This window comes from Drosophila miranda, chromosome 4, assembly GCF_003369915.1.
Source record: "Drosophila miranda strain MSH22 chromosome 4, D.miranda_PacBio2.1, whole genome shotgun sequence".
Lineage (NCBI taxonomy): Eukaryota > Metazoa > Arthropoda > Insecta > Diptera > Drosophilidae > Drosophila > Drosophila miranda.
This window is the reverse complement of record NC_046677.1, coordinates 19795297-19816502: the sequence shown is the minus strand read 5'-3', so window position 1 is coordinate 19816502 and position 21206 is coordinate 19795297. Positions and strand designations below refer to the sequence as shown.

General features: G+C 49.1%; 9 protein-coding genes and 1 long non-coding RNA gene across 15 annotated transcripts; 5 read left to right on the top strand and 5 right to left on the bottom strand.

The window, feature by feature from the left end:
• Window positions 1-633: 633 nt before the first annotated feature.
• LOC108162052 lies at window positions 634-6292 on the bottom strand. 3 transcript variants are annotated; one of them, XM_017296587.2, is made up of 10 exons: window positions 5889-6228; window positions 4785-5036; window positions 4256-4693; window positions 3340-3778; window positions 3186-3285; window positions 2414-2558; window positions 2096-2327; window positions 1549-2025; window positions 1279-1491; window positions 634-1220 (listed from the first exon to the last, which is right to left on the bottom strand). In XM_017296587.2, the coding sequence occupies exons 4-10, from the start codon at window positions 3484-3486 to the stop codon at window positions 996-998; spliced, it is 1539 nt and encodes a 512-aa protein (XP_017152076.1). In that variant the 5' UTR covers window positions 3487-3778; window positions 4256-4693; window positions 4785-5036; window positions 5889-6228; the 3' UTR covers window positions 634-995. The 3 variants fall into 3 exon arrangements, with proteins under 3 accessions (XP_017152076.1, XP_017152078.1, XP_033248514.1); XM_017296589.2 differs by lacking the exon at window positions 2414-2558 and having other exon boundaries at window positions 996-1220; window positions 2096-2358; window positions 5889-6223; XM_033392623.1 differs by lacking the exons at window positions 634-1220; window positions 1279-1491 and having other exon boundaries at window positions 1763-2025; window positions 2096-2358; window positions 5889-6292.
• A 105-nt stretch (window positions 6293-6397) lies between these two features.
• On the bottom strand, window positions 6398-10047 carry LOC108162048 (SWI/SNF-related matrix-associated actin-dependent regulator of chromatin subfamily A containing DEAD/H box 1 homolog). Its single transcript, XM_017296575.2, has 8 exons — window positions 9789-10047; window positions 9570-9730; window positions 8780-9342; window positions 8388-8720; window positions 8057-8324; window positions 7841-7987; window positions 7480-7782; window positions 6398-7415 (listed from the first exon to the last, which is right to left on the bottom strand). The coding sequence occupies exons 1-8, from the start codon at window positions 9886-9888 to the stop codon at window positions 6783-6785; spliced, it is 2508 nt and encodes an 835-aa protein (XP_017152064.1). The 5' UTR covers window positions 9889-10047; the 3' UTR covers window positions 6398-6782.
• An 82-nt stretch (window positions 10048-10129) lies between these two features.
• LOC108162051 (probable splicing factor, arginine/serine-rich 7) lies at window positions 10130-12021 on the top strand. Its single transcript, XM_017296585.2, has one exon. The coding sequence runs from the start codon at window positions 10253-10255 to the stop codon at window positions 11798-11800; it is 1548 nt and encodes a 515-aa protein (XP_017152074.1). The 5' UTR covers window positions 10130-10252; the 3' UTR covers window positions 11801-12021.
• Window positions 12022-12172: 151 nt separating this feature from the next.
• Window positions 12173-14047, top strand: LOC108162053 (3-ketoacyl-CoA thiolase, mitochondrial). The gene is made up of 5 exons (XM_017296590.2): window positions 12173-12306; window positions 12551-12717; window positions 12788-13561; window positions 13628-13782; window positions 13850-14047. The coding sequence occupies exons 1-5, from the start codon at window positions 12288-12290 to the stop codon at window positions 13929-13931; spliced, it is 1197 nt and encodes a 398-aa protein (XP_017152079.1). The 5' UTR covers window positions 12173-12287; the 3' UTR covers window positions 13932-14047.
• On the bottom strand, window positions 14048-15032 carry LOC108162057 (translocon-associated protein subunit gamma). Its single transcript, XM_017296597.2, has 2 exons — window positions 14785-15032; window positions 14048-14718 (listed from the first exon to the last, which is right to left on the bottom strand). Exons 1-2 carry the CDS (start codon window positions 14930-14932, stop codon window positions 14294-14296), a joined length of 573 nt encoding a protein of 190 aa, XP_017152086.1. The 5' UTR covers window positions 14933-15032; the 3' UTR covers window positions 14048-14293.
• Window positions 15033-15129: 97 nt separating this feature from the next.
• On the top strand, window positions 15130-16417 carry LOC108162055 (enoyl-CoA delta isomerase 1, mitochondrial). Of its 2 annotated transcripts, none has more exons than XM_017296592.2 (4): window positions 15130-15225; window positions 15387-15621; window positions 15683-15829; window positions 15883-16417. In XM_017296592.2, exons 2-4 carry the CDS (start codon window positions 15394-15396, stop codon window positions 16348-16350), a joined length of 843 nt encoding a protein of 280 aa, XP_017152081.1. In that variant the 5' UTR covers window positions 15130-15225; window positions 15387-15393; the 3' UTR covers window positions 16351-16417. The 2 variants fall into 2 exon arrangements, with proteins under 2 accessions (XP_017152081.1, XP_017152082.1); XM_017296593.2 differs by having other exon boundaries at window positions 15139-15225; window positions 15317-15621.
• Window positions 16418-16566: 149 nt separating this feature from the next.
• LOC117188617 lies at window positions 16567-17099 on the bottom strand. The gene is made up of 2 exons (XR_004472729.1): window positions 17007-17099; window positions 16567-16908 (listed from the first exon to the last, which is right to left on the bottom strand). It is a non-coding gene; the product is annotated as an uncharacterized LOC117188617 (long non-coding RNA).
• Window positions 16737-17785, top strand: LOC108162056 (enoyl-CoA delta isomerase 1, mitochondrial-like). Its single transcript, XM_033392625.1, has 3 exons — window positions 16737-16977; window positions 17035-17181; window positions 17235-17785. Exons 1-3 carry the CDS (start codon window positions 16753-16755, stop codon window positions 17703-17705), a joined length of 843 nt encoding a protein of 280 aa, XP_033248516.1. The 5' UTR covers window positions 16737-16752; the 3' UTR covers window positions 17706-17785.
• Window positions 17786-17836: 51 nt separating this feature from the next.
• LOC108162054 (enoyl-CoA delta isomerase 1, mitochondrial) lies at window positions 17837-18993 on the top strand. 2 transcript variants are annotated; one of them, XM_033392624.1, is made up of 4 exons: window positions 17838-18196; window positions 18255-18401; window positions 18454-18537; window positions 18605-18725. In XM_033392624.1, exons 1-4 carry the CDS (start codon window positions 17945-17947, stop codon window positions 18623-18625), a joined length of 504 nt encoding a protein of 167 aa, XP_033248515.1. In that variant the 5' UTR covers window positions 17838-17944; the 3' UTR covers window positions 18626-18725. The 2 variants fall into 2 exon arrangements, with proteins under 2 accessions (XP_017152080.1, XP_033248515.1); XM_017296591.2 differs by having other exon boundaries at window positions 17837-18196; window positions 18454-18993.
• Window positions 18936-21139, bottom strand: LOC108162050 (dynein regulatory complex subunit 3). Of its 2 annotated transcripts, none has more exons than XM_017296583.2 (6): window positions 20718-21139; window positions 20375-20655; window positions 20144-20322; window positions 19539-20088; window positions 19150-19484; window positions 18936-19096 (listed from the first exon to the last, which is right to left on the bottom strand). In XM_017296583.2, exons 1-6 carry the CDS (start codon window positions 20932-20934, stop codon window positions 18991-18993), a joined length of 1668 nt encoding a protein of 555 aa, XP_017152072.1. In that variant the 5' UTR covers window positions 20935-21139; the 3' UTR covers window positions 18936-18990. The 2 variants fall into 2 exon arrangements, with proteins under 2 accessions (XP_017152072.1, XP_017152073.1); XM_017296584.2 differs by having other exon boundaries at window positions 18936-19092.
• Between the last annotated feature and the right edge of the window lie 67 nt (window positions 21140-21206).

Below are 21206 nucleotides of genomic sequence, written 5' to 3'. Positions count from 1 at the left end.
TTGTATTTCCAAAAAATGTATGCATCACATCATTTGTTGATCTTTGTTTCTGTTGACATCACCCTTTGTTTTGCATTTTACGTTATTTTTGCCCAGTGAAGGCTATATAAACATTCACCGACAGTGACCTAAGAAATCTACTTTTAATTCGTAAAAAAATGTGCCAAGACGGTGCCCGCAGCCATCACACTTCCCCCACTATGTAAATAGGATATTACGTTCCTTGGTGTTTTCAGATTCAAATACGAGCGAGAAAATCGATTCGGCGCCGCCAGAAAATTTCGATGAAAAGAACGTATGTTACTATCGGTTCATCGGTAGTATTTCTACAGTTATTATACCTATCGATGGTTCGGGACTTTTGGTTGCGCCGCCGCTTAATTAAAATTGTGTTTTGTGTTTTTTGATGTTGAAAAAATGAACCAAAGCGAATCGGAAATTGCTCCAGAGGAGGACGACCGTGTAATACAGCTTCTGGCAATGAACGGCAGGTAATGAAACTACTCTTAATATTACTATTAGAATTAGCGGCACTGGAGTAGTTGAAACCACAAGTTTCAAAGGCGATCGGAGTGAAAGAGGAAGACACAGCCAAAGTTGTTCCGAAACCAAATTGTTGTAAAGCAAATTGAATACACTTTTGACTAGCAGTGATTTATTACAAGTAAATATATGGATTCACATAAAAATTGAGCCTTAGATTAGCGCTGAGTCCGCGGAAACCGAAGTCGCATTGGACCTCATTTGGTACTGGGGCTTGGTGTGAAGTGAATTGAAGTCCTCGGGGTTAGTGTCACTATTGCTGGTTCCAAAATAAATATGTATCGCTTAGCCTAGGTAAGAGTAAGAATAAGATAAATAGAACAGAAGGTTTGCAGGCCTAAATGCAAATCGACAACAGTAACGATAGCTGATGATGTCTTGCGATTGCCCGACCATCAACCCCCTTGATCCCAGTCCCTTCCCTTTCTGTGGATCCACACTAGATTGTCCGCCTAGTTGTTGTTGTGGGTGTAGTAGAGGACCGTGTTTCCGGGCAGCTGCCAGTGGGAGGCCTTCAGCTCGATGAGTTGCAGCAGTGTCCGACGGATGGCAGCAGCCGAGTCGCCCGCATTCAAGAAGGCGTCGCGCACGAGGCTCATGAGCAGCTCCAGCTGCTGGGGCAGCTGCTGCTCCACGTCCTGGCCAATGCAGGTTAGAACATAGAACAGACACTCAACCTGGAACGAAAGGAATCCCATATAACGATCTGATTTGTGAATCTAGGGACAGACGCACTTCTGACAGCGAACGAATCGGCGGACGCACACAATCCTCACAGCACTTGGACAGCAGGCTGAGCAGGACCAATGGAGGAGGTGTTCCCTCGTGGTGGGTGCGCAGCTGGATTTGGCGCCGCTTCAGCTGGCAGAACATCTCCGTGAGGAAGGCCATGAAGGCTGTAAAACGGACGCGGGAAGGTGACTTCATGCCCTGGATGGCAAACAGTAGCTAAAGGAATAGATAAGTCATGGATTAAAGCTTCGGATAGTCTTCCCTTGTGTGTACCTTTTCGCGTTCCTGGTACCATTGACGGCACGTATTGAGCAGCGCCTCCAGGAAGGTCTCCTTCTGCTCCCTGGCTATGATATTGAGGCATAGACGGGAGATGGGCAAGGCGAAGCGCCGGCTCTCCACCGCCCGCTTGATGAACTGTGAAGTCAGCTCCATGAGGCAGCGCGAGTTCAGTTGATTGGGATCCTCCAGAGCGGTGTCGATCAACGCCTGGATCTCCGGCGTGAACCCTCCAATGTCGGACATCTCGTTGCCCAGGCCCAGGCCCAGACCGGCCATGCCACGAGTCAGGGCATCAGCCGAAGACAGGGACTTGGAGCGTTGCAGGGCATTGCCGTTCATATACGGATCGATAGAGCCATTGAGGTTCGGCTGATATTGCTGTCCATAGTTCTGCTGGAACTGGTTTTGGGATGCCGAAGACATCTGCTGGCCCCTGGGCTCCGGGGCAAACTTTACCCGATTCGTTGTCTGAAAGGGATAAAAGGGAGAGATTTTAATGAGAGATTGTGAGAGTCTATCCTCTTATCCGCCTGCTTACATGGAGTATATTGCCACTGGAGGGGGAGTTCATGAGAGGCATTTGACCACCCGCTAGAGGACTGATTGGATGCGTCACCAAAATGGAGCGATGGTGGCTGGCCTTCATTCCGCCGGGCATGTTGCCCAGCGAGAGACCCGCCTGCCGTCTGTTCACGTTCACATTCACATTCACGTACTGGCCCAAAGAGGGGCTCTGGCCGGGGACGTTGGTGGGGAAGATTAGCGACGAACTGGAAGAATGTTGTAGATTGTAGTTTAGCTCTGCAAGGAGACGGGAAGAGGGGTAAACGATGGCATTAAAAAGGTTTTGCTTTACCGATTACTGAGGGCCTCGGTTGGCGAGCAGTTGCCCGTCATCGTGAACTCCTGGGCATTCACATTCAGTTTGTTAACACCACCTGAACCTGCACCACCACCACCACCACCACCACCGATCGGAGCAGCCATTTCGCCGCGCACATCTGTGACGGAGGCATTTATACAGAGGAGGTAGGACACCAAGAGTTTATAGCATGATGATGTGAGGGGCAGGACAACATTTTGGGAGTGTGTGTGTGTGTGTGTGTGTGTGTGTGGAGGGAGGAGTGTATATAGAGTATGAGAAAGACATATGAAAAGAATCGAAAAGAAAGAGATTGTCTCAATAAGTAATCGGTAGTCTATAAAGCTTGCAGCTGAAAGTGCGAAGCATCCGAGAAAGCAGCTGGAGAGCAGATTGCCCCCGACAAACTAACAAAGATTATGCGGTGGAAAACTCTCCTAAAAGATGTCCAGTCTGATGTAGGTTATCTATGGTATGTTCCCCGTTGATTCGCGTTATAAATTTCCCCTAAGCGAACGGAACTCAACCGTGAATTGGCAGTCACGCGTTAATGCGTTCATCCGCGTATGGGAATGTGATGCCATTGTAATTATGGCATTACAAATAGCCACCTCCATCTGTCAGTTGCTTGGTACTTCAGTTCTAGCCGGATAATATTCAAATAGGATTCAACTAGCGCTACATTGAGACAGCATAAAGCATTTTGCCAAGCAAACTAAGCAGAAAAGTGGAAACACAACAAAGAGGAAAGAAATGGATTACTCACTTGGCGGTCGGTATATATCCATAGCGGGCTTGCCCCTCATCTGTCCCGACTGCTGATTTCCAGGAACATTGAAGGCCAGACTGCGCCTTTTGTTGATATTCTGGAATTGAGGGAACGTTACAGTAAGCCCCAAATCAAAGATAAGTGACAGCACCTGTTGGTTCGAAGTGCGGACAAAGCTGCGTTCTCTGGATATAACGCCGGGCATCATGGGCTGAAAGTCGGGCGACTTGCGCACCTTTCGAGCATCATTCTGTTGACTGTTCAGGTTGGCCTGTGAGTGTTCCACTTTCTCGGCCATTTCCGTGCTGGTTCTGGTTCTGATTCTGGTTCTGATCTGATCTCTGATCTGTTTAGCCTAATCTTTGGTAGATTATAGATTATCCTCTCGATAATTGATTTACAACTGGGGTTCCTTGGAATAAACCTCTAGGTTCTAGGTTTCTCAGTGTTTTTTCAGTATTTGAGTAAATTTGTACATATCACAATAGTTGATTCCTCTCTGATCTGATACGATCCGATCCTTTCTTCTGTTCGAGTTTTAAGTTGAATTCTCTTCTTAATACAATCTTTGCAGAGTCAGATTGCTTGGTCTGCAATGGAATGAAGAGTGGATTGTTTGCCAGATTCATTTTGCAGAAAACCCAAACCCAAACCCAAGCTCCAGCCCCAAGTCAAGCCCATAACATGTTCACCTACTCATACAATACATCAAATATCAAGATACAGAAAACTGTTTACCCAAAAGCGAGAGAGAGAAAGAAGTCGCCAACTACTTGAATCTCTTGGGGCAATCTGCCAGTCTGTCCCTGTGGCTGTGACTGTGGCTGTGGCAACCGGCTTTATAGATGGGCGTAGGAGTTGCATCTGGTTTGGTTTGTTGCCCAAGCCGAGCAGAGCACTTCATCTCCCCAGCAGCCATGACATCAGCCTCAAAATAATGTGAGAGATCCAAGCGCTTCTATCCTCTGTATATAACTACTATGTGAACTTGCAGCGTTAATTATTAGCCCCCAGCTATACTTGTGAAGCAGAAGATTGGGATAGCAGGGGATGGATGAATCACTTACCTTTTTGTGCAAAGTATATGCTTCTTCCAATTTGTTTCGAGCTTTTGTATTTATATATATTTGTGTTCGTCGATTCGATTGCTGCTTGGCTGTTGTTGCTGTTGTTGCAGCTCTTTAGTTTTATTTCGTATAAAGATATTTATCTACTTCATAGATACGCTCTTTCTCATTCGTCTATCGTTTAATTATGCTGGACAGGCACGCGCTCAAAGTCTAGCCTCAAAGCCATAAGCCAGAAGTAATAATTCCAAAAACAGTGCCGGAGATATTCCAAATATGAATATGAATGGAGGAACCCGAGCCCGAAGTTCTTTTCTAGCTATGGATTCTCGCGCACACACACAGATACAGATACAGATAAACACTTGAGCATACTCAGGGGGATCGTAATTGATTGTATCTTTCGTGTTTGTTTGTCTGTGTGTGGGGGAGCAGCAGCTGTTTGAAGAGAGAGAGGTGGATTCGAGGGATGAGTCAATGGAGTGGAGCGGGTGGTGGCCCGGCTTCTGGCTTCATTGAGTATACGCACCGTGGGACGGACAGCGTTAGTCGTCTTCGTCTATTTTGGTTTGTTGCTTTGTGCTGCTCGTTCTCTGCTCTATCTCTCTCTCTGTCGCTCGTTCACTCTCTCGGTTGCTCTGCTGTAATTGCGTTTTCCTCTAGTGTTTGTTTGGTTTTGTTCGCGTTATTTTCGTTCGTTTCTCTTTTAAATGTAGATCGCTCGCTGTATTTTGTAGTTCTTATTCTTCGGATTACTCACATGTACGCACACAACTAGACACTACCCACACACACACAAATAGAGAGGGGGAGGGATTATTAATTATTTGTATACCCTTGCCACAATGAAAGTATTATGCATTTTGAATAGATCAATCACAGGATGACTTCATCCAAAGCTACTCCAAAGAGACGATGGATTTTCTAGAGTATTTAAAGCTTCGGTCCAAATTGCATTTGCTTTTCTTGTTATTTATTATTTATTTTCTACGCCTGCTCTCTCCACGCGCGCTACCTTTCTTCTTCTATTGCCAAAAAAATCGCTCACATGTGCCGCTGCCATCGCATCTATATTTATACTATGTGACGGACGGATGGATGATATATGTATTTCCACGGACATACAGACAGACGGACGGACGGAGATATATGCATGCATTTGGCGTTTCTTCCGTTTCCGCCAGAGCCAAAAGCCAAAACTGGGTGTGACGTCGTCGTCGTCGTCGTCTATTGGTGCGATCCGAGGCACACAGAAACACCGAGGCATCTTTTTCATTATTATTATTATTGGCCCTATATTTATTTAGTATTTTGTGGCAATATGATTTCCGTCGTTCGCAAACTGTTTTTTTTTGTTTGTTTTTTGTTATCCTATTTTTAAACTGATTTTGTTGAGGCTTGCCTGAGGAGCGGCCAAAGCCGAAAAAAGCGAAAGAAGGAATTTTAAACACGGCGACGGGGACGGGGTTTGGTATGACTATGAGTATGGGGGCTAGGGACGAGAGAAAACTTATGTACTCGGCGTGAATCACATCACATAATGGCAAACGGATTTCGATTCTGATTCCGACGATTCGTTAGAGTGGAATAGAGGCAGAGACCAACCAACAGTTGGACCGCGGATGGCACATACTACTTTGTTTAATTATAGAATCTGCTGCTGCCTGCTCCGATCTGCTCCGCGTATTACTGCAATTGTTCGAGTTTTGGTTTATGTTTGGGCCACATATGTTCGTTGATCAGACTCCTCCGAATAGATACAATATATCGTCGTACACTATGGATATGGTATTGATATACATATATCCATCTATCGCTGTGCGTCGTGTCGGGTTGTCGGTGTGTGTTTTCGCAAGTAGTATGTTTGTATGTATGTATGTAAGATATGTATGTGAGTAACGCGCTTAAACTTAAAAATTAAATCATCGGCCCGAGCGATCAGTTGAAGACTGAAAAACGTTGATGAATCGCCCCGCCGCACACAAAAGCCAAGCAAAAGCTCTCGCTCTCTCGGCGCCGCACTCTCTGGGGCGAAGCACAAACAAAGCAGAGAACGGGAGAGCGAGAGAGAGTGGGGATCTCTAGGCAGGGCTGTCGAGTGACCCGTTGGATATCGGACAGTAGACACCAGTCGGGGGGTTGTTTAGTTCTCAATGCACAATAGTTCTTTTTACTTATAAGTTACAACAAATCGTTCAGCTTAGTAAAAAACATAGTAAAAGAATGAAAATCAATGCGAAATGAACAATCCTAATCCACTGTATGAATCAGCGGTCTTCGGATCGATGGAAAACATTTATCTGGTCTGCCTTAATTTACATATCATATCATGGAATTATCTTTTATGGTTAGAAAGCTGCCCCTTATCGGGGGTGTGCCACATATACTCGTATAAATCTCTGGTTACATTCCATCTAGCATGCATACAGGTGAAACTATAAATTAAAAACCAACTATTGATTGCTTAAACTATGAAAAAATTATGGATGATGGTTTAAGGATTGTGTGGACTGGGCGGGGAGGATAACTACTTTGTGGGCGTGGCCAGAGAGTTGTTAAGTGAGTTGGATAACTGCTCCTGCTGGTCCTTGTCGAGGCCCAGGGCCATGGTTAGGAGTTTGACGACGCACCGCTGCTCGTGTACCTCGCCCTCGCCCTTCTCGGTGGAGGTGATCTCCTTCTCTAGCTTTAGCTTCTCTTCGGCGGCCATCAGGATGCCCTCCTCGATGGTGCTCTCCGCCACCAGGCGGTAGATAGTGACTGGCCGCTGCTGGCCCATGCGATGACACCGATCTTCGGCCTGCTTGTCGTTGTACGGATTGAAGTCAATGTCGTGGATGATGCAGGTGTCGGCAGCCGTCAGGTTGATGCCCACGCCGCCGGCCTTTGTGGATAGCAGAAACACAAAGATATTGTCATCCACATTGAAGTCCGTGATGAGATCCTGTCGCTCCTTCACGGCGGTGGCGCCGTCCAGGCGGCAGAATCCATGCTTTCGTATGCGCATATACTCCTCCACAATGTCCAACATCATGGTGAACTGGCTGAAGAGCAGCACCCGGTGTCCCTCCTCCTTCAGCTTCGGCAGCAGGGTGTCCAGGAACTCGAATTTACCCGAATCGCATATCAGTTCATCCGGTATCCTCACGTCGGTCATTTCCTTTAGTAAACAACAATGGATGTTAGCTTTAAAGGGGCTGACTCTCTCTCTGGAGCACACTTACATGCTTGTTGCAAAGCTGATAGACCTGGAAGTCGGACATGATGGCCAGCTCCTCGAAAATGTACTGCTCGTTGGTCTTTTTGTAGGTTGTGGCGCGTGCCAGGCGCTTGGAGAAGCCGCGCAGATGCTCGTCGGTAAAGTAGTGGCGCATCAGCAGCGGATGATTGGCACAGCGCCGCATCTCCATCATGATGGTGATGCCAGCCCGATCGCCGCCGCTGCACACGACGCCTTTGTTATTGGAATAATAGTCGACCACCTCGTGGTAGTACTCTCTCTGTTTGCTGCTCATCGGGACTTTTTCCTTTAAACATAACGGAATGATAATTTTGGGACGTAAGATTTTCAACTATTCCGCTTACCACAAAGCTTTGCTTTTTGGGCAGGTGTTTGAGGACATCTTTCTTGAGGCGCCGGAGTACAAAGGGCTTCATGATGCGCTTGGCCCGCTGTATTTGTGTTTCCTGAAACTGGGACACCTCCTCCTGGTCGCCGTCGGTCTTGTTCTTCTGCAAAAGGGAAACCAAAAACCTGTTTAGCTCGATATGCACATGAAAGGAGGCTCGGCCGTGTCTTGCCTTGACAAACAACGATTTGATATCCTCGATGCTCTTCGCGAAAAACTTGGGCATCACGAAGCACAGCAGGGAGATCAGCTCCAGCAGGTTGTTCTGCAGGGGTGTGCCGGTTAGCAGAATGCGCATTCGGGCGTTGATGGTTATGAGGTTGGCATACCGCTGCGTGGTCATGTTCTTCAGCATGTGCGCCTCATCGAAGATGACGTAGTCCAGCTTGCACACCCGGAACATTTTCCTCTCCTCGGGCGTGGAGCCAACGATATGGTAGCTGCGATAAGAAGCGAGCAATCATGAAACGGATGAAACGTTCAAGGGGAGTGTCGCTACTCACGTTGTCAGCAGGACATCGAAGCCAGTGAAGCCGTCCTTGGCATACCGTCCACGCATCCTCCTGCGCTCGTCCTGCGAGCCATGATACTTCTCTACCACCAGAGTGGGACACCATCGCGCGATCTCGGCCTCCCAGTTGTCCAGAGTAGAGGAGGGGACTACAATCAGGTGGGCTGCTTTGCTGAGACCTTTCTCCTTCAGATAGGCCAGAAAGGCAATCACCTGTATGGTCTTGCCCAGACCCATTTCGTCCGCCAGGATGCCGTTCATCTCCTGTTTGTGCATCACAGTGAGCCAATTGAGGCCTATTATCTGATAGTCGGCCAACTGCATTCTGCAATTCATCCGATATTGAAGAGAGTATTTCTCATGATTGTACTGGACATGACTTACCCGCTGGTCAGCATCTTGGGCTGGTCCACGATACCGCCACCATTGGAGATGGCCTTCTCCAGACGCGACACCATATTGTTGCACTTGTTCAAGATTGTAGCGACCGTGTTCTGCTTGTTGATCAGATCCTGGGCATAGTTCAGCAGATCGCCCGACATCCGGATGCTCTCCAGCTTCTTGCGCAGCCCCGCCCAGTCACCGAATGGCCGCTGCTCAATGATCAGAGTCGCCTTCTTCTCGGAGAGCGTCTTCACCGACTGCAGCTCCACGATGGTAGCCTCGTTCATGAACTGGAACACCTTCTTGCGCTGGCCAGTCATCTTGGTGGCCATCTCGGAGTCGCTGTCATCACTGTCGTAGACCTGATCCTTGGACTGCTTGACGTCTTCATCGTCCGAGCATTCGCCGTCCGAGTAGGCCGGTGCCCTGCTGGAATGTGAGCTTGGCTGCAGTTTAGGCTTGACCAAGGGACCATTTTGCCCCTTCGGCTTGCAGTGCTCTCTCAGATATCGTATGGAGGCTGCCACATCCCAGTTCGAGCGCGAAAGCGACTCCTGAACGGCCTAAAATAACGGAAAGTGGAAAATTCTTACACCGGACTCAAAAAATAAATCGATATCGATATCTGCGATCCCCTTTGCGACGGCCCTGTACGCGACAGCTGTTTTGGAACGCCGGCCCTGAACATCGCCATGTTCCGCGCACACATACATATGTATGTACCAGTAGAGGACGCTCGTGTTCCCCCTGCCCCGCGCCAGATTTTGACCTGTTCTGTTCACGAACGTACCATTGTATCATACTGCGGCGATATTTTCGCAGCTGCCATGTAGCGTTCCTCCTTTTCTTTTACAGTCAGCTCCAGCTTGGTCTTCTTCGTCACATGGCTGTCGGCACCGTCGCTGTCACTGTCTGCCATTACCTGGATTCGTTTCTTGCCAGGAACTCTCTCTGTAAAGGGTTGCCACAATTACAAAACCGTAGCATGAAATGTCAATAACTTTGTTACCAGTTTTAGCCTGGCCTGAGGAGACGGCTGTATTTTTATTGATGCGAAACTGTCGCAAATCACTCAAACTCGATTTGGTAGGCGATGAGCTGTCTGACATCTTTGGGCAAGGCTGGGCTAACTGACAGCTTGTTTACTTTTTTAGTCACAATTATTAGTGCCTAAATACAAGATTGACATATATGCGAAAACGATTTCCCTACACCTTTGCCTCTTTGCGTTTACACGGAGAACAGAGCCTAGGAGTATGAGGAACACCGATCCGATAGTCACGAGTACGGTAGGCCGATACGCTATATCGATACAGATGGCGTGCGTAACGTGCAACCCTGTTGTGGCAATCGATTCTGTGTGACGCGCTTGCAACCCTTGCTTTTTTTCGCTTGCTTGTAGGTTAATTGCAAGTATTTTTCTTGCAAATAACACGTTTTTTGAGCTGAGAGCGCACCAGCAAACTGGCGACAATGGCGGGCGGTAACACTCCGCGTGTTATACAGGTGACCAACATTGCGCCGCAGGCCACCAAGGACCAGATGCAAACGCTGTTCGGCAACATCGGCAAAATTGAGGAGATCCGGCTTTATCCCACCATCCGCGATGTCTCGTGTCCCGTGCAGTCGCGCATCTGCTATGTGAAGTACACGGAAACGACTAGTGTTCCTGTGGCCCAGCATCTCACCAACACGGTATTCATTGATCGCGCCCTGATTGTCATCCCCGTGCTGGCCATTCCCGAGGAGTACCGCGCTCTGGAGATGCTCAAGAACGGCACTATAGTGCCGGGCCTGCAGAAGCCCGACTCGAAACTGCCACCCGAGGTGATCAATCGCATCGAGGGGCAGCTGCCGCAACAGGTTATCAAGACCTATGACCCCAAGCTAGTGGAGTTCAATCTACCGGAGTATCCGGCTCTGCCGTCGTTCTATGATGCTCGCAAGATCGAGGAGATCCGGCGAACCATTATTGTGTGCGATGTGAAGAACGAGTGGCGCCTGGACGACCTTATGGAGTGCTTCCAGCGTGCTGGAGAAGTGAAATATGCGCGCTGGGCCGAGAAGGACAACAAGACATACTGCATGATCGAATTCTGTGAGCAGACCAGCATCATCCACGCCCTACGCATGCAGGGCCAGGAGTTCAAGGGCGGCTATCTGAGTGTTTACCATTCGACATACTGTATCACCAAGCCAGAGGCCAAGTCCAACGAGGCGGCCCAGGCGGAGATCGAGGAGGCCATGACCATTGTGAAGGAGGCGCAGAGTATGATATCGGCCGCTATTGATCCAGTGATCGGCATGCTGGCCAAGGACAAGCGACGTCGGTCCCGCTCCCGTTCCCGCTCTCGGGATCGCCGCACCAGCCGCTCTCGCTCGCATCGGTCCACGTCCCGGAGACGCTCACGTCGCTCTGGCTCCAGGGAGCGACGCAGTGGTTCGCGTTCCAGGCGCTCTCGCTCTAGAGGAAAGCACTCGTCACGTTCGCGAAGCAAGCGCTCCAGATCCCGTCACCGTCGCAGCACCTCCCGTTCGCGTAGGTCACGCTCCCGCGGGGGCAAACCATCAAGGGCGCGCGGTAAGCGCTCTAGGTCCCGTCATCGTAGCAGCACCTCACGCTCCCGGCGTTCCCGTTCGCATGGAGCCGGTGGCAGCACCAGCAGCAAACGCTCCCGTTCTCGCGAGCGCAGCAAGAAGTCGCACCGTGAGAAGCGCTCCTCCCGTTCGCCCAGGTCGCGCAGCAAACGCAGCTCGCCCTCGCCACCACCGGTTATCGCCCTTAGAAGCAAGTCCCGTACAAGCCGCAGTAAAGATGTGTCCACTGTTTTCGCAAAGACTGCCTCTTTGGTCGTCCGGCGGCGCGAACGCTCTCGCACACCCGAGGCACCAGGACGCAAACTGAAGGTCATCTCCGAAGATATAGAGTTGAAGAGTTCGCGCTCTAGCGCCGATTCCAAGTCGCGCAAATCGGTGAGCGTCGAGAAGTCGGACAACATGGATATATCCAACTCCCCCTAGAGCCTAGATATATGGACCGCACACTAATGCATATAAAATACAAACTTAAGTAATGTAATCCCCAATAATATAATGTCAAGTATGAGATTCCTCCTCCTTTCTCCACTTTCTGTCTTAGTTTCCATTAAGTATAAAGTCAAATTTAGAACTGCAGAATTACGTATTGTATCCTCACTCGAGAGCAGTCATTGAAAATACATATTAAGCTTCTAAGATCAATATTTCCACCCATTGTTTCATTTGAAGGAATTTCTTTCAGTGCATGGCACAGCTGATAAGAGACTTGTTTGTCGGCTGCAGCAAAGCTTTGCGCCATAAAATGGAAACTGCAAAGCTCTGAAAGCTTTTTCTCCGCACTAATATGCCAGCGACGGAGCGTCCGAATTAAACAGAAGTCGAAAGTTGTCCCCCCAAACGGTTGTCGTCAGCGTCTCGAGTTCTATATAACCTTCATTTGATAAAGAATTAAAAGTGAAATCCACACAAGATGTCTGCAGCAACAAAAGGTATATATTGGGCACACCCCCATCGAAGGATAGTGGGTTCCTGGGAGACGGATGTACGTGAGAGAGACTGGTCGGGGCTTTGCTGAGAGTGAACTTTGGACTTGTTTCGGCCTTATCTGATGCTATCCCCCGCACAGAGCCGGTTGCACTTTGGACCTGTTGAATAAAAAACAACATTCTGATTTAGTTCCCACAATTTGAATAATCATTTTGCTTACACGCATACTATAACAATTGTACATAGGTATTTATATCGTGGCTGCCAAGCGCACGGCCTTTGGTACCTTCGGAGGCGCCCTGAAGGGCATTAATCAGACACAGCTGCAGACAGTGGCTGCCAAGGCTGCCCTGGAAGCGGCTGGTCTGAAGGGAGAGCAGGTGGACACCGTCATTGTCGGCAATGTAATTGCGGTGAGTGGGAACGGAACCCAAATTCCATGCAGGATCGAACTGATCGGGTAAATGGATTTCTATGTTGCAGTCCTCCTCCACGGACGGCATTTACGTACCGCGTCATGTGGGCCTCAACTGTGGTGTGCCCATTGAGAAGCCCGCCCTGGGAATCAATCGCTTGTGCGGATCTGGCTTCCAGTCGATCGTGAACGGAGCCCAGGACATTCTGGTGGGCGGAGCCAAGGTGGCGCTCACCGGCGGCGTGGAGAACATGTCACAGAGTCCGTTCATTGCCCGCAACATTCGTTTTGGCACCACCCTGGGGGCCAACTACAATCTGGAGGACGCGCTGTGGGCAGGACTCACCGATAGCCGCTGCAAACTGCCCATGGCCCTCACAGCCGAGAACCTGGCCGATCAGTACAAGATCAGCAGGGAGCGTGTGGATGAGTTCGCGCTGCTGTCGCAGAAGAACTGGGAGAAGGGTCAGAAGGAGGGCGCCTTCGATGCGGAGATCACTCCCATCAAGCTGAAGGTGAAGGGAAAGGAGGTGGACTTTGTCATCGATGAGCATCCTCGCCCCAAGACCACCATCGAAGGCCTGAACAAACTGCCTTCGCTCTTCAAGAAGAACGGAGTTGTTACGGCCGGCACAGCGTCTGGCATCTGTGACGGAGCCGCCGCCGTGATTGTTGCCTCTGAAGAGGCTTTGAAGGAGTACAACCTCAAGCCCCTGGCCCGCCTGGTCGCCTTCTCCTTTGTGGGCGTCAACCCTGAGATTATGGGCATTGGCCCAGTGCCTGCCATCCAGAACGTACTCAGGGTTGCCGGCAAGAAGCTGGAGGACATTGATCTCATTGAGGTGAGATGAAATGCCATTTAAATGGGAGTAGGCCCGGCTGACCGATTCCCCTTTTCCTCTGTGCAGATCAATGAAGCCTTTGCTGCCCAAACCCTTGCCTGTGCCGATGCTCTGAAGTTGGATCCCTCCAAGCTGAATGTAAATGGCGGTGCCATTGCCTTGGGACATCCTCTGGGTGCCAGTGGCTCTCGCATCACCGGTCACCTGGTCCACGAGTTGCAGTAAGTTGTCTTTCGTTGAACGGTCCGAGTAGAGATATAATCATTTTTGCACTCTTCCCTCTCACAGGCGCAAGGGACTCAAGTACGGCATTGGCTCGGCCTGCATTGGCGGTGGCCAGGGCATTGCCTTGCTGCTTGAGGCTGTCTAAATAGGATTGTCCAGCTAGAGCTGACTCCTTTCCGCATTTAAGCGATTAAATTAGTACTGAAAATTTTCGCTAAAGAGAAACCCCTTTAACTAGTAATAAAGAAAGAAATTATTTTATCTTTACAATTTATTAAATTTTTTGCGAATAGAAGTTGATCAGCTTTCTACAAGAAAGACAACAATTGCATCTTCATGCTATAAAAATTTCTATGTTCATTGCTGGAAATGCTTATCGGACGACTGATGGATGATATGTCTCAGCCGATGTACGAGTTTTGGATGAACGGAATTCTCGCCCGCTGTTTAGGGTAGGGAATCAATCTCTTAAAGGGCCTAACATTACGAGTAGATGACGAAATTTGTTCAGTTCACTTGGGCGCTGGTGGAGAAGAGCGCCAGGGCTCCGCTGGCGAGGCCAACGGAGAAAATGTAGTTCACAAACGGCGTCGAGTTCTTCAGCAGGAAGAAGCTGATGAAGATGATGACGGCCAGGTAGATGGAATTGTTGTAGAAAATCGAAAAGGTGGTGGCCTCGTAGTCGGCGACCTCGTTCTTCTTCCAGAGGATCCGCTCGTCCTTCTCCTTGCGGGTGACCTTCTTGTCGTCGCCCAGCTGGCGGTTCACCTCGCGGGTAACAGCGTCCTCGCGACGTCCGGCGATCTTGTGCTTCAGCTGGAACTTGATGTTCTTGTAGGCAGTGGCCATCAGATAGGTGCTAGCGGCGGTCACCAACACGAACAGAATGGAGCTGGGCAACAGGTCCATGTTGTGTATGCGCCAGAAGAGCCCTGCAAAGCACAACTTTCATTCATAAAGGTCGGCCCCAAAAATCAACAACGTGTCACTTTACTCACAGATGGGCACCGCGGACACGATAAAGGCATTGCCGTAGAACAGGGCCGAGGACTTTGTGCTCACATTGCGGCTGAAATCCTGCAGCAGAAGCTCTTCCTCCTTGGTGAAGCCAGAAGACTGCACTTTTTGTTGCTTGCCAGAGCCCATTTTTCAGTAATTTCAGTTAAACAAAAGCAAGAGCTCTAGTGAAAGTTGCTACCAACGCACGGAAAAGTCTATACCGAAGTGTACACGAATGCAAGAGTCGAGGGTAGTCGGCTTCTCGCCGATGTGACGTGTAAACGTCAAAGGCAGAGTTGCACCGGGGACGTCTATTTGACAGCCCTGGCAGCCCATAGTTGTCTCCAGCCGATAGCAACAGTACCATCTGCCGATAGTAGCGCAACAGGTTCTGCAGCTGAGCGGAATTTGTTTTTATATAAATAAGTTTGAAATTAAAGGTACGCTAATGAATAAACAGAGCAGTCTGCATTTGGTTTATGTTGCGGCTGCATTTAAGACAATCTAATTGTTAATTTGTATGCTTAAAAGCTAAACTATCTCTGAAAGAGCACCTGTCCAAAGGTCATTTCAAGTTGTTTACATCTTTCGTTCAATTCAGAATCGTAATGCTCCGAACAAAAGTCTTGAGTCTGGTGGCCCGAAGTGGCCCTAGCCGGCTCATGTCCACCGCCACCAAACTGACGACCGTGGAGGTCAATGACAAAACAGGGATCGCCACGCTCACCATGTGCAGGGCGCCAGTAAATGGACTCAACTTGGAACTACTCAAGGATCTAAAAACCTCCATTGACGAAATCGAGAGCAACAAAAGCCGGGGTCTCATACTGACATCCGTAAGATAGTGCAATAAATTCTTGGCGCGCACATCTAATCAATCGCATAAAACACTTGCAGTCCAATGCTACAATATTCTCAGCTGGTCTGGATATCATGGAAATGTATAATCCCGAAAAGGAGAGGATTCGTGCCTTTTGGACGCAACTGCAGGAGGTTTGGCTTGCCCTCTATGGTAGCAGTGTCCCCACCGCAGCTGCCATCAATGTAAGCTTCCAGACATAGAAACCCACGCCTGCTCTAACGATTTGCTTTCGTAGGGCCACTCCCCCGCTGGAGGATGTCTTTTGGCCACATCTTGCGAGTACAGAGTTATGCTGCCAAAATTCACCATCGGCTTGAATGAGACGCAACTGGGCATTGTGGCGCCCAAGTGGTTCATGTCGTCTTTCCTAAGCGTTCTCCCACAACGTCAGGCAGAGCGGGCTCTCAATCAGGGCCGTATGTTCTCGACAGAGGAGGCCTTGCAGATTGGCCTCATCGACGAGACTGCCACTAGCAAGGAAGAGGCGGTGGAAAAGTGTGCCGCCTTCATAGGTACATTCGCCAGAGTGAATCCGTTGGCTCGGGCACTGACCAAACAGCAGTTCCGCGCAGCCGATTTGCAGCAATTGGAAAACGAGCGTAAGGACGATCTGGAGAAGTTTTTGTTCTTTATTAACCAGCCAGGCGTGCAGAAAGGTCTGGGCATTTATCTCGAAGGTCTGAAGAAGAAGGCCAAGAAATAACCATTTATTGAAATTATAATTTCCAATTAAAAAAATAAAGCCATTTATCCCCGAATGTTGGAAAAAACTTGCTGGGAAAGACACTGCAGAAGGAGTCTATCACAATCAGTTTGTTAAAAATTCAAACCAGAGGTGCGACGATAGGATAATCGAATGGAAAAATACAGTCGTTGGTCGATAGTGGCAGAACAGGCTCTGTTATAGCTGAGAAGAATATTTTGATTTTGGAATTCAGCTGGGAGGTAATTTAAAAGGTGTGTGGAATACTTCAGAAATATATTTTATATAAAAAGAACTCCTTCACTGCTTGTATAATTATATCATTTTATGCTTTACAGCTTCAGGGCAACAATCTGAAACCGGCAGAACAAAGGTCATCTTTTGTATACTTTGGTGATAGCGATGTCTTCCAGACTCTTGAGCTTTGTGTGCCGCACAGGCCGCAGACGTTTCATGTCCACCGGAATTAAGCTGACCACAGTGGAAGTAAATGACAAAACCGGCATTGCCACGCTCACAATGTGCCGTCCCCCCGTAAATGGACAAAATTTGGAACTGCTATTGGATATTAAATCATCCATTAACGAAATAAAGAACAACAATAGCCGTGGCCTCATAATAACATCCGTAAGACACTCTTTAAACATGATACGTACCAGCATAATTATGGTATTCACTTCCCAGGCTAGTCCGAAGGTATTCTCTGCTGGCCTGGACATCCTTGAAATGTATAAGCCGGACCCGCAAAGGCTTCGTGCCGTTTGGACTGAATTACAAAATGTTTGGTGCGATCTCTATGGGATCAGTGTGCCCACAGCAGCTGCCATCAATGTAAGTCTGTAGATATGGTAGCCGAAGCGTTTTATTATAAGCTAATATCATAGGGCCACGCCCCAGCAGGAGGATGTCTTCTGGCCACAGCCTGCGAGTATCGTGTTATGGTGCCAAATTGTATAATTGGACTTAATGAAACCCAACTTGGGATTATTGCGCCCAAATGGCTGGTTTCGGGCTATCTGAATGTCCTGCCAAAACGAGTGGCGGAGCGGGCTCTTACTCAGGGTCGCTTGTTCACCACGGATGAAGCCTTGCAGGAGGGCCTGATCGACGAGATCGCCAACAGCAAAGAGGAGGCTGTGGACAAGTGTGTCGCCTTCATAGGCACGTTCGCCAAAGTGAATCCCGTAGCCCGTGCTCTGACCAAGCATCAGTTCCGCGCGGACAATTTGCGCCAATTCCATAAGGAACGCGAACAGGACGTTGATGATTTCCTGTCCCTGGTCAACCGGCCAGAGGTGCAGAAGGGTATAGGAATTTATCTCGAAGGTCTGAAGAAGAAGGCCAACAAGCAATGATCAATTTTGTTATATGTAAAACCGAATATTAACTTAAATTTCATGTTCTGTTTTGTTCAAACTAAATTCTTTCCACTCGATAGGCAGTTTTCATGATACCGCGCTATCGATTGCAGATCAGCTGCGGCTTGATTTTTTTTGTTTTCTTTCGGTTCGCAAATGAAAAAACCAGCTTATTTGTTTAATTTTATGCCTGTCGCTGAGTGCGTGATTGCTGCTCAAGTTCAAAAGTCTTAGAAATGTTGCGCAACAGCCTAATAGGCAGTCTCCGACAGATAAAACCCATCCTTTGCAGCCAATCTTTGCGATCGCTCTCAAATGGAGCAAACTCGGGTCTTACCACGATCGAAGTGGACGACAAGAGTGGGATTGCCACATTATCGATGAATCTGCCGCCCGTAAACACTCTCACCTTGAATCTGATGCATGATCTGATTGATTCCATAAACCAGATTGAGTGCAACAAGAGCCGTGGGCTCATTTTGACGTCGGTGAGTCTGCGCAATGGACAAAGACTTTCTATGACACGATTTCGTTGTGATTTTCCAGAGCAATGACAAGGTTTTCTCCGCTGGACTTGACCTCAAAGAGCTGTACAAACCCGATCAGGAGAGGTTGAAGGAATTCTGGACGATCTTCCAAGACCTGTGGCTGGCCCTGCATCTCTGCGGCATTCCCACAGCAGCGGCCATTAATGTAAGTCCCTATTCTGCATCGAACAAGCCCCCTAATCGTTTTACCATTTCAGGGTCATGCGCCAGCCGCTGGTTGCATTATGGCCACGGCCTGCGAATACCGTGTCATGCTGCCGGATTTTGTCATCGGAGTGCATGCCACGCGGTTTAGTTTCGTCGTCTCCAAGTGGATGATGCTCTCCTACCAGAGTGTGCTGCCACGGAGAATTGTCGAGCGGGCGCTGAACCAAGGTAAGCTATTCAGCACTCAAGAGGCCCTGGAGGTGGGTCTTATCGATGAGGTGGCCGGCAGCAAAAAGGAGGCCCTGGCTCAGTGTGCTGCCTTCATTGGCACCTTTGACAAGGCCAATCCCATTGCCAGAACACTGACCAAGCGAATGTGTCGGGATTCCGATGTCACCGAGTTGCTCAGGGATCGTGCCGGAGACCTACGTGCCTGTGTGGACTACATCAATACTCCCCTGTTCCAAGAGGGACTGAGCGCCCACCTCGAGGGCCTCAAGGAGAAAAAATAGAAGAAATAGCATCAAACTGATGCTGTCCAAAATGCTGCATTTATTGAAATTTATATTAAACTGTTACTCCCAAAACTATTCCTGGTTCAACTCCTGTGGAAGATTGCCTAGAGCCTCTGTCATCATTTCCATAAACGAATTGATTTCCAATATTTTGGCACGATGGCGGTCCACTTCCTTGCTAAAAAGAGAGTCTATAGCTTTCTGTTGCCTTTGAATTCAGTTTCCACTTACTTGTTCAGCTGCTGGATCATCTTGTCAATGAACTCCTTGCTGCGCTTGGCCATGCGATCCTCGCGCTCATCAACGCGATAGGTGTGGGCTGTCCGCATCCCTTCGACCAGCTTCAGGACCTCCTCGCGATCGTCAACACACATTGTTAACTCTTTGGGAACAGACCCGAGTTCCTGACGAGATAATTTGTCGGAAAGAAATTGCGTCACGATATCCGTCATGTTGTCTGCAAAGTGCCCGCAGACATCGCGGAGCTGGAGAAAGAACACCTGAGCCTGCTCCACAAAGCTGGCCATCAGTTGGGAGATCTTGCGTTGGAAGTTTAGCGTGGATTCCTGCGGAGTTGGAGAATATTAGTTTAAGGAATCATTCAATCTTCTGCTACCCACCTCAACAGCCTCGTGCAAATGTAGTTCCTGAGACATCAAGCTCTGCCACATCTCGTTAAGGGCATCATCAAATTGTCCGTTGAGGGTGTCCATCTGAGAGTACTCTTCTGACCCGTCTTCGCTCTCCTCCAGCTCGCTCAACTTCGAGCGTAACACTTCGAAAGTTCGCTCCTTGTATTGCAGAAACTCTTCGATCTGCGACTGGCCCAGCGACTGCAGCTCTTGCTGGCCTTCCTGCAGGTTGGCATTAAAGTCCCGGATCTCCTCATCGCGTTCTCCAAACCGCTTTAGACCCAGTTTGTAGATACTCTGAGTCAAGTGGTGGACATCTTTGGCATACTCTTCTGACAGCTCATGCGCCGGAGCCCCCACCATCATCAGTATTCGCCCGTTTTCGTCGTCTCGCCACAGGGAATCGTAAAGCTGCTGACCGTCTAGATGCTCCACAAAGCTGGATGCCAGTCGCTCTGCTTCGGCTGCCTCCCTAGCATCCGTTTCAAGGGCCTGAATCTCGCGCTCCTGTTTGTCCTCGATCTCGCGTAGTTCACGGCTGTTGGAGAAAAGAGTTGGTCATCCGCATAAGGGAATGGATGAATGACTCTCACTAGAAACGCTTCTGCGCCGCTTCCCGAGTGTCCGCCTTGATAAAAACGTATTCGTAGTAATTTAATTTAGGCAGAATGGCAGTCACATAGAGAGAAAGAGGAAAATCTGGCTTCTGCGCAATGGGATTACCTTCCAGATTCAAGACTTTCAGGCTGTTTAAAAAGCGCAGTCGCTCGATCTAGTGGGGAAGATGTAATTTAAAGATGTCATCTCTTAGACAGAGGTCTCACCCCATCCACCGTGTCGATCAGATTATTGCCAAGGCTGAGGATGACTAGCTTTTTGAGGCTAAGGTTCTCAATTCTCCTGATGCGATTGCTGAACAACGAGAGGGTTTCCAGGTTAACCAGCGTCTCCAGGTTCTCGATTTTGGTGATGTAATTGAAGCTGAGGTTCAGCTCCTTGAGGGCCGTGAGCATTCCAATGTGTTCTATGACCTCAATTTTGTTGCAGTTGAGGCACAGCTTGGTGAGATTGGGCAGCATCCAGAGGTGATCGATCCGCAGGAGATCTTCAAAGGAAGCCTTCAGATTAGACCCGCTCCAGAGCACTCTTGCGCAGCCCCCCACTCACTCTTGAACTCCAGCCGCATGGTTCGAATACGCTCGTAGACCACTGGCTCCAGCTGATGCAGGCGACCCGACTCGCCCTTTTGTCCCTCCCCCAGGTAGGCGGTCTCGATCATCTGCCGATCAATGATGCCCGGCTCTGGGCAGTTGACCTCCTCCAGGAAGCCCCTCACCGGCTCCTCCATCTCATCCCCCGAACCCTGGCTGACCGGCTCGTCCATTTCACTTGACTATCGCTCAACATTTGCCCAGCGGTGTCGCCGTGGAGCGTCGAGTGCATTCCATATCAAGGTTATGGTTGCTGGGGCAACCGAAAACAACAGAGCCCTGCCTAGTTACCACCTGGTCCGCGGTCTGTGCGTGTTACACCCTGTCGCTGACTCTAGGAACAGGTGCAAGGAGTTCCTGTCTCTCCGGTGCGGCCGGCTCTCTGTCCCGATTGATTTCACTCGTAGACATTCGTGCGTTCGGCTCTCTGGGGGTGCAGCGGAGG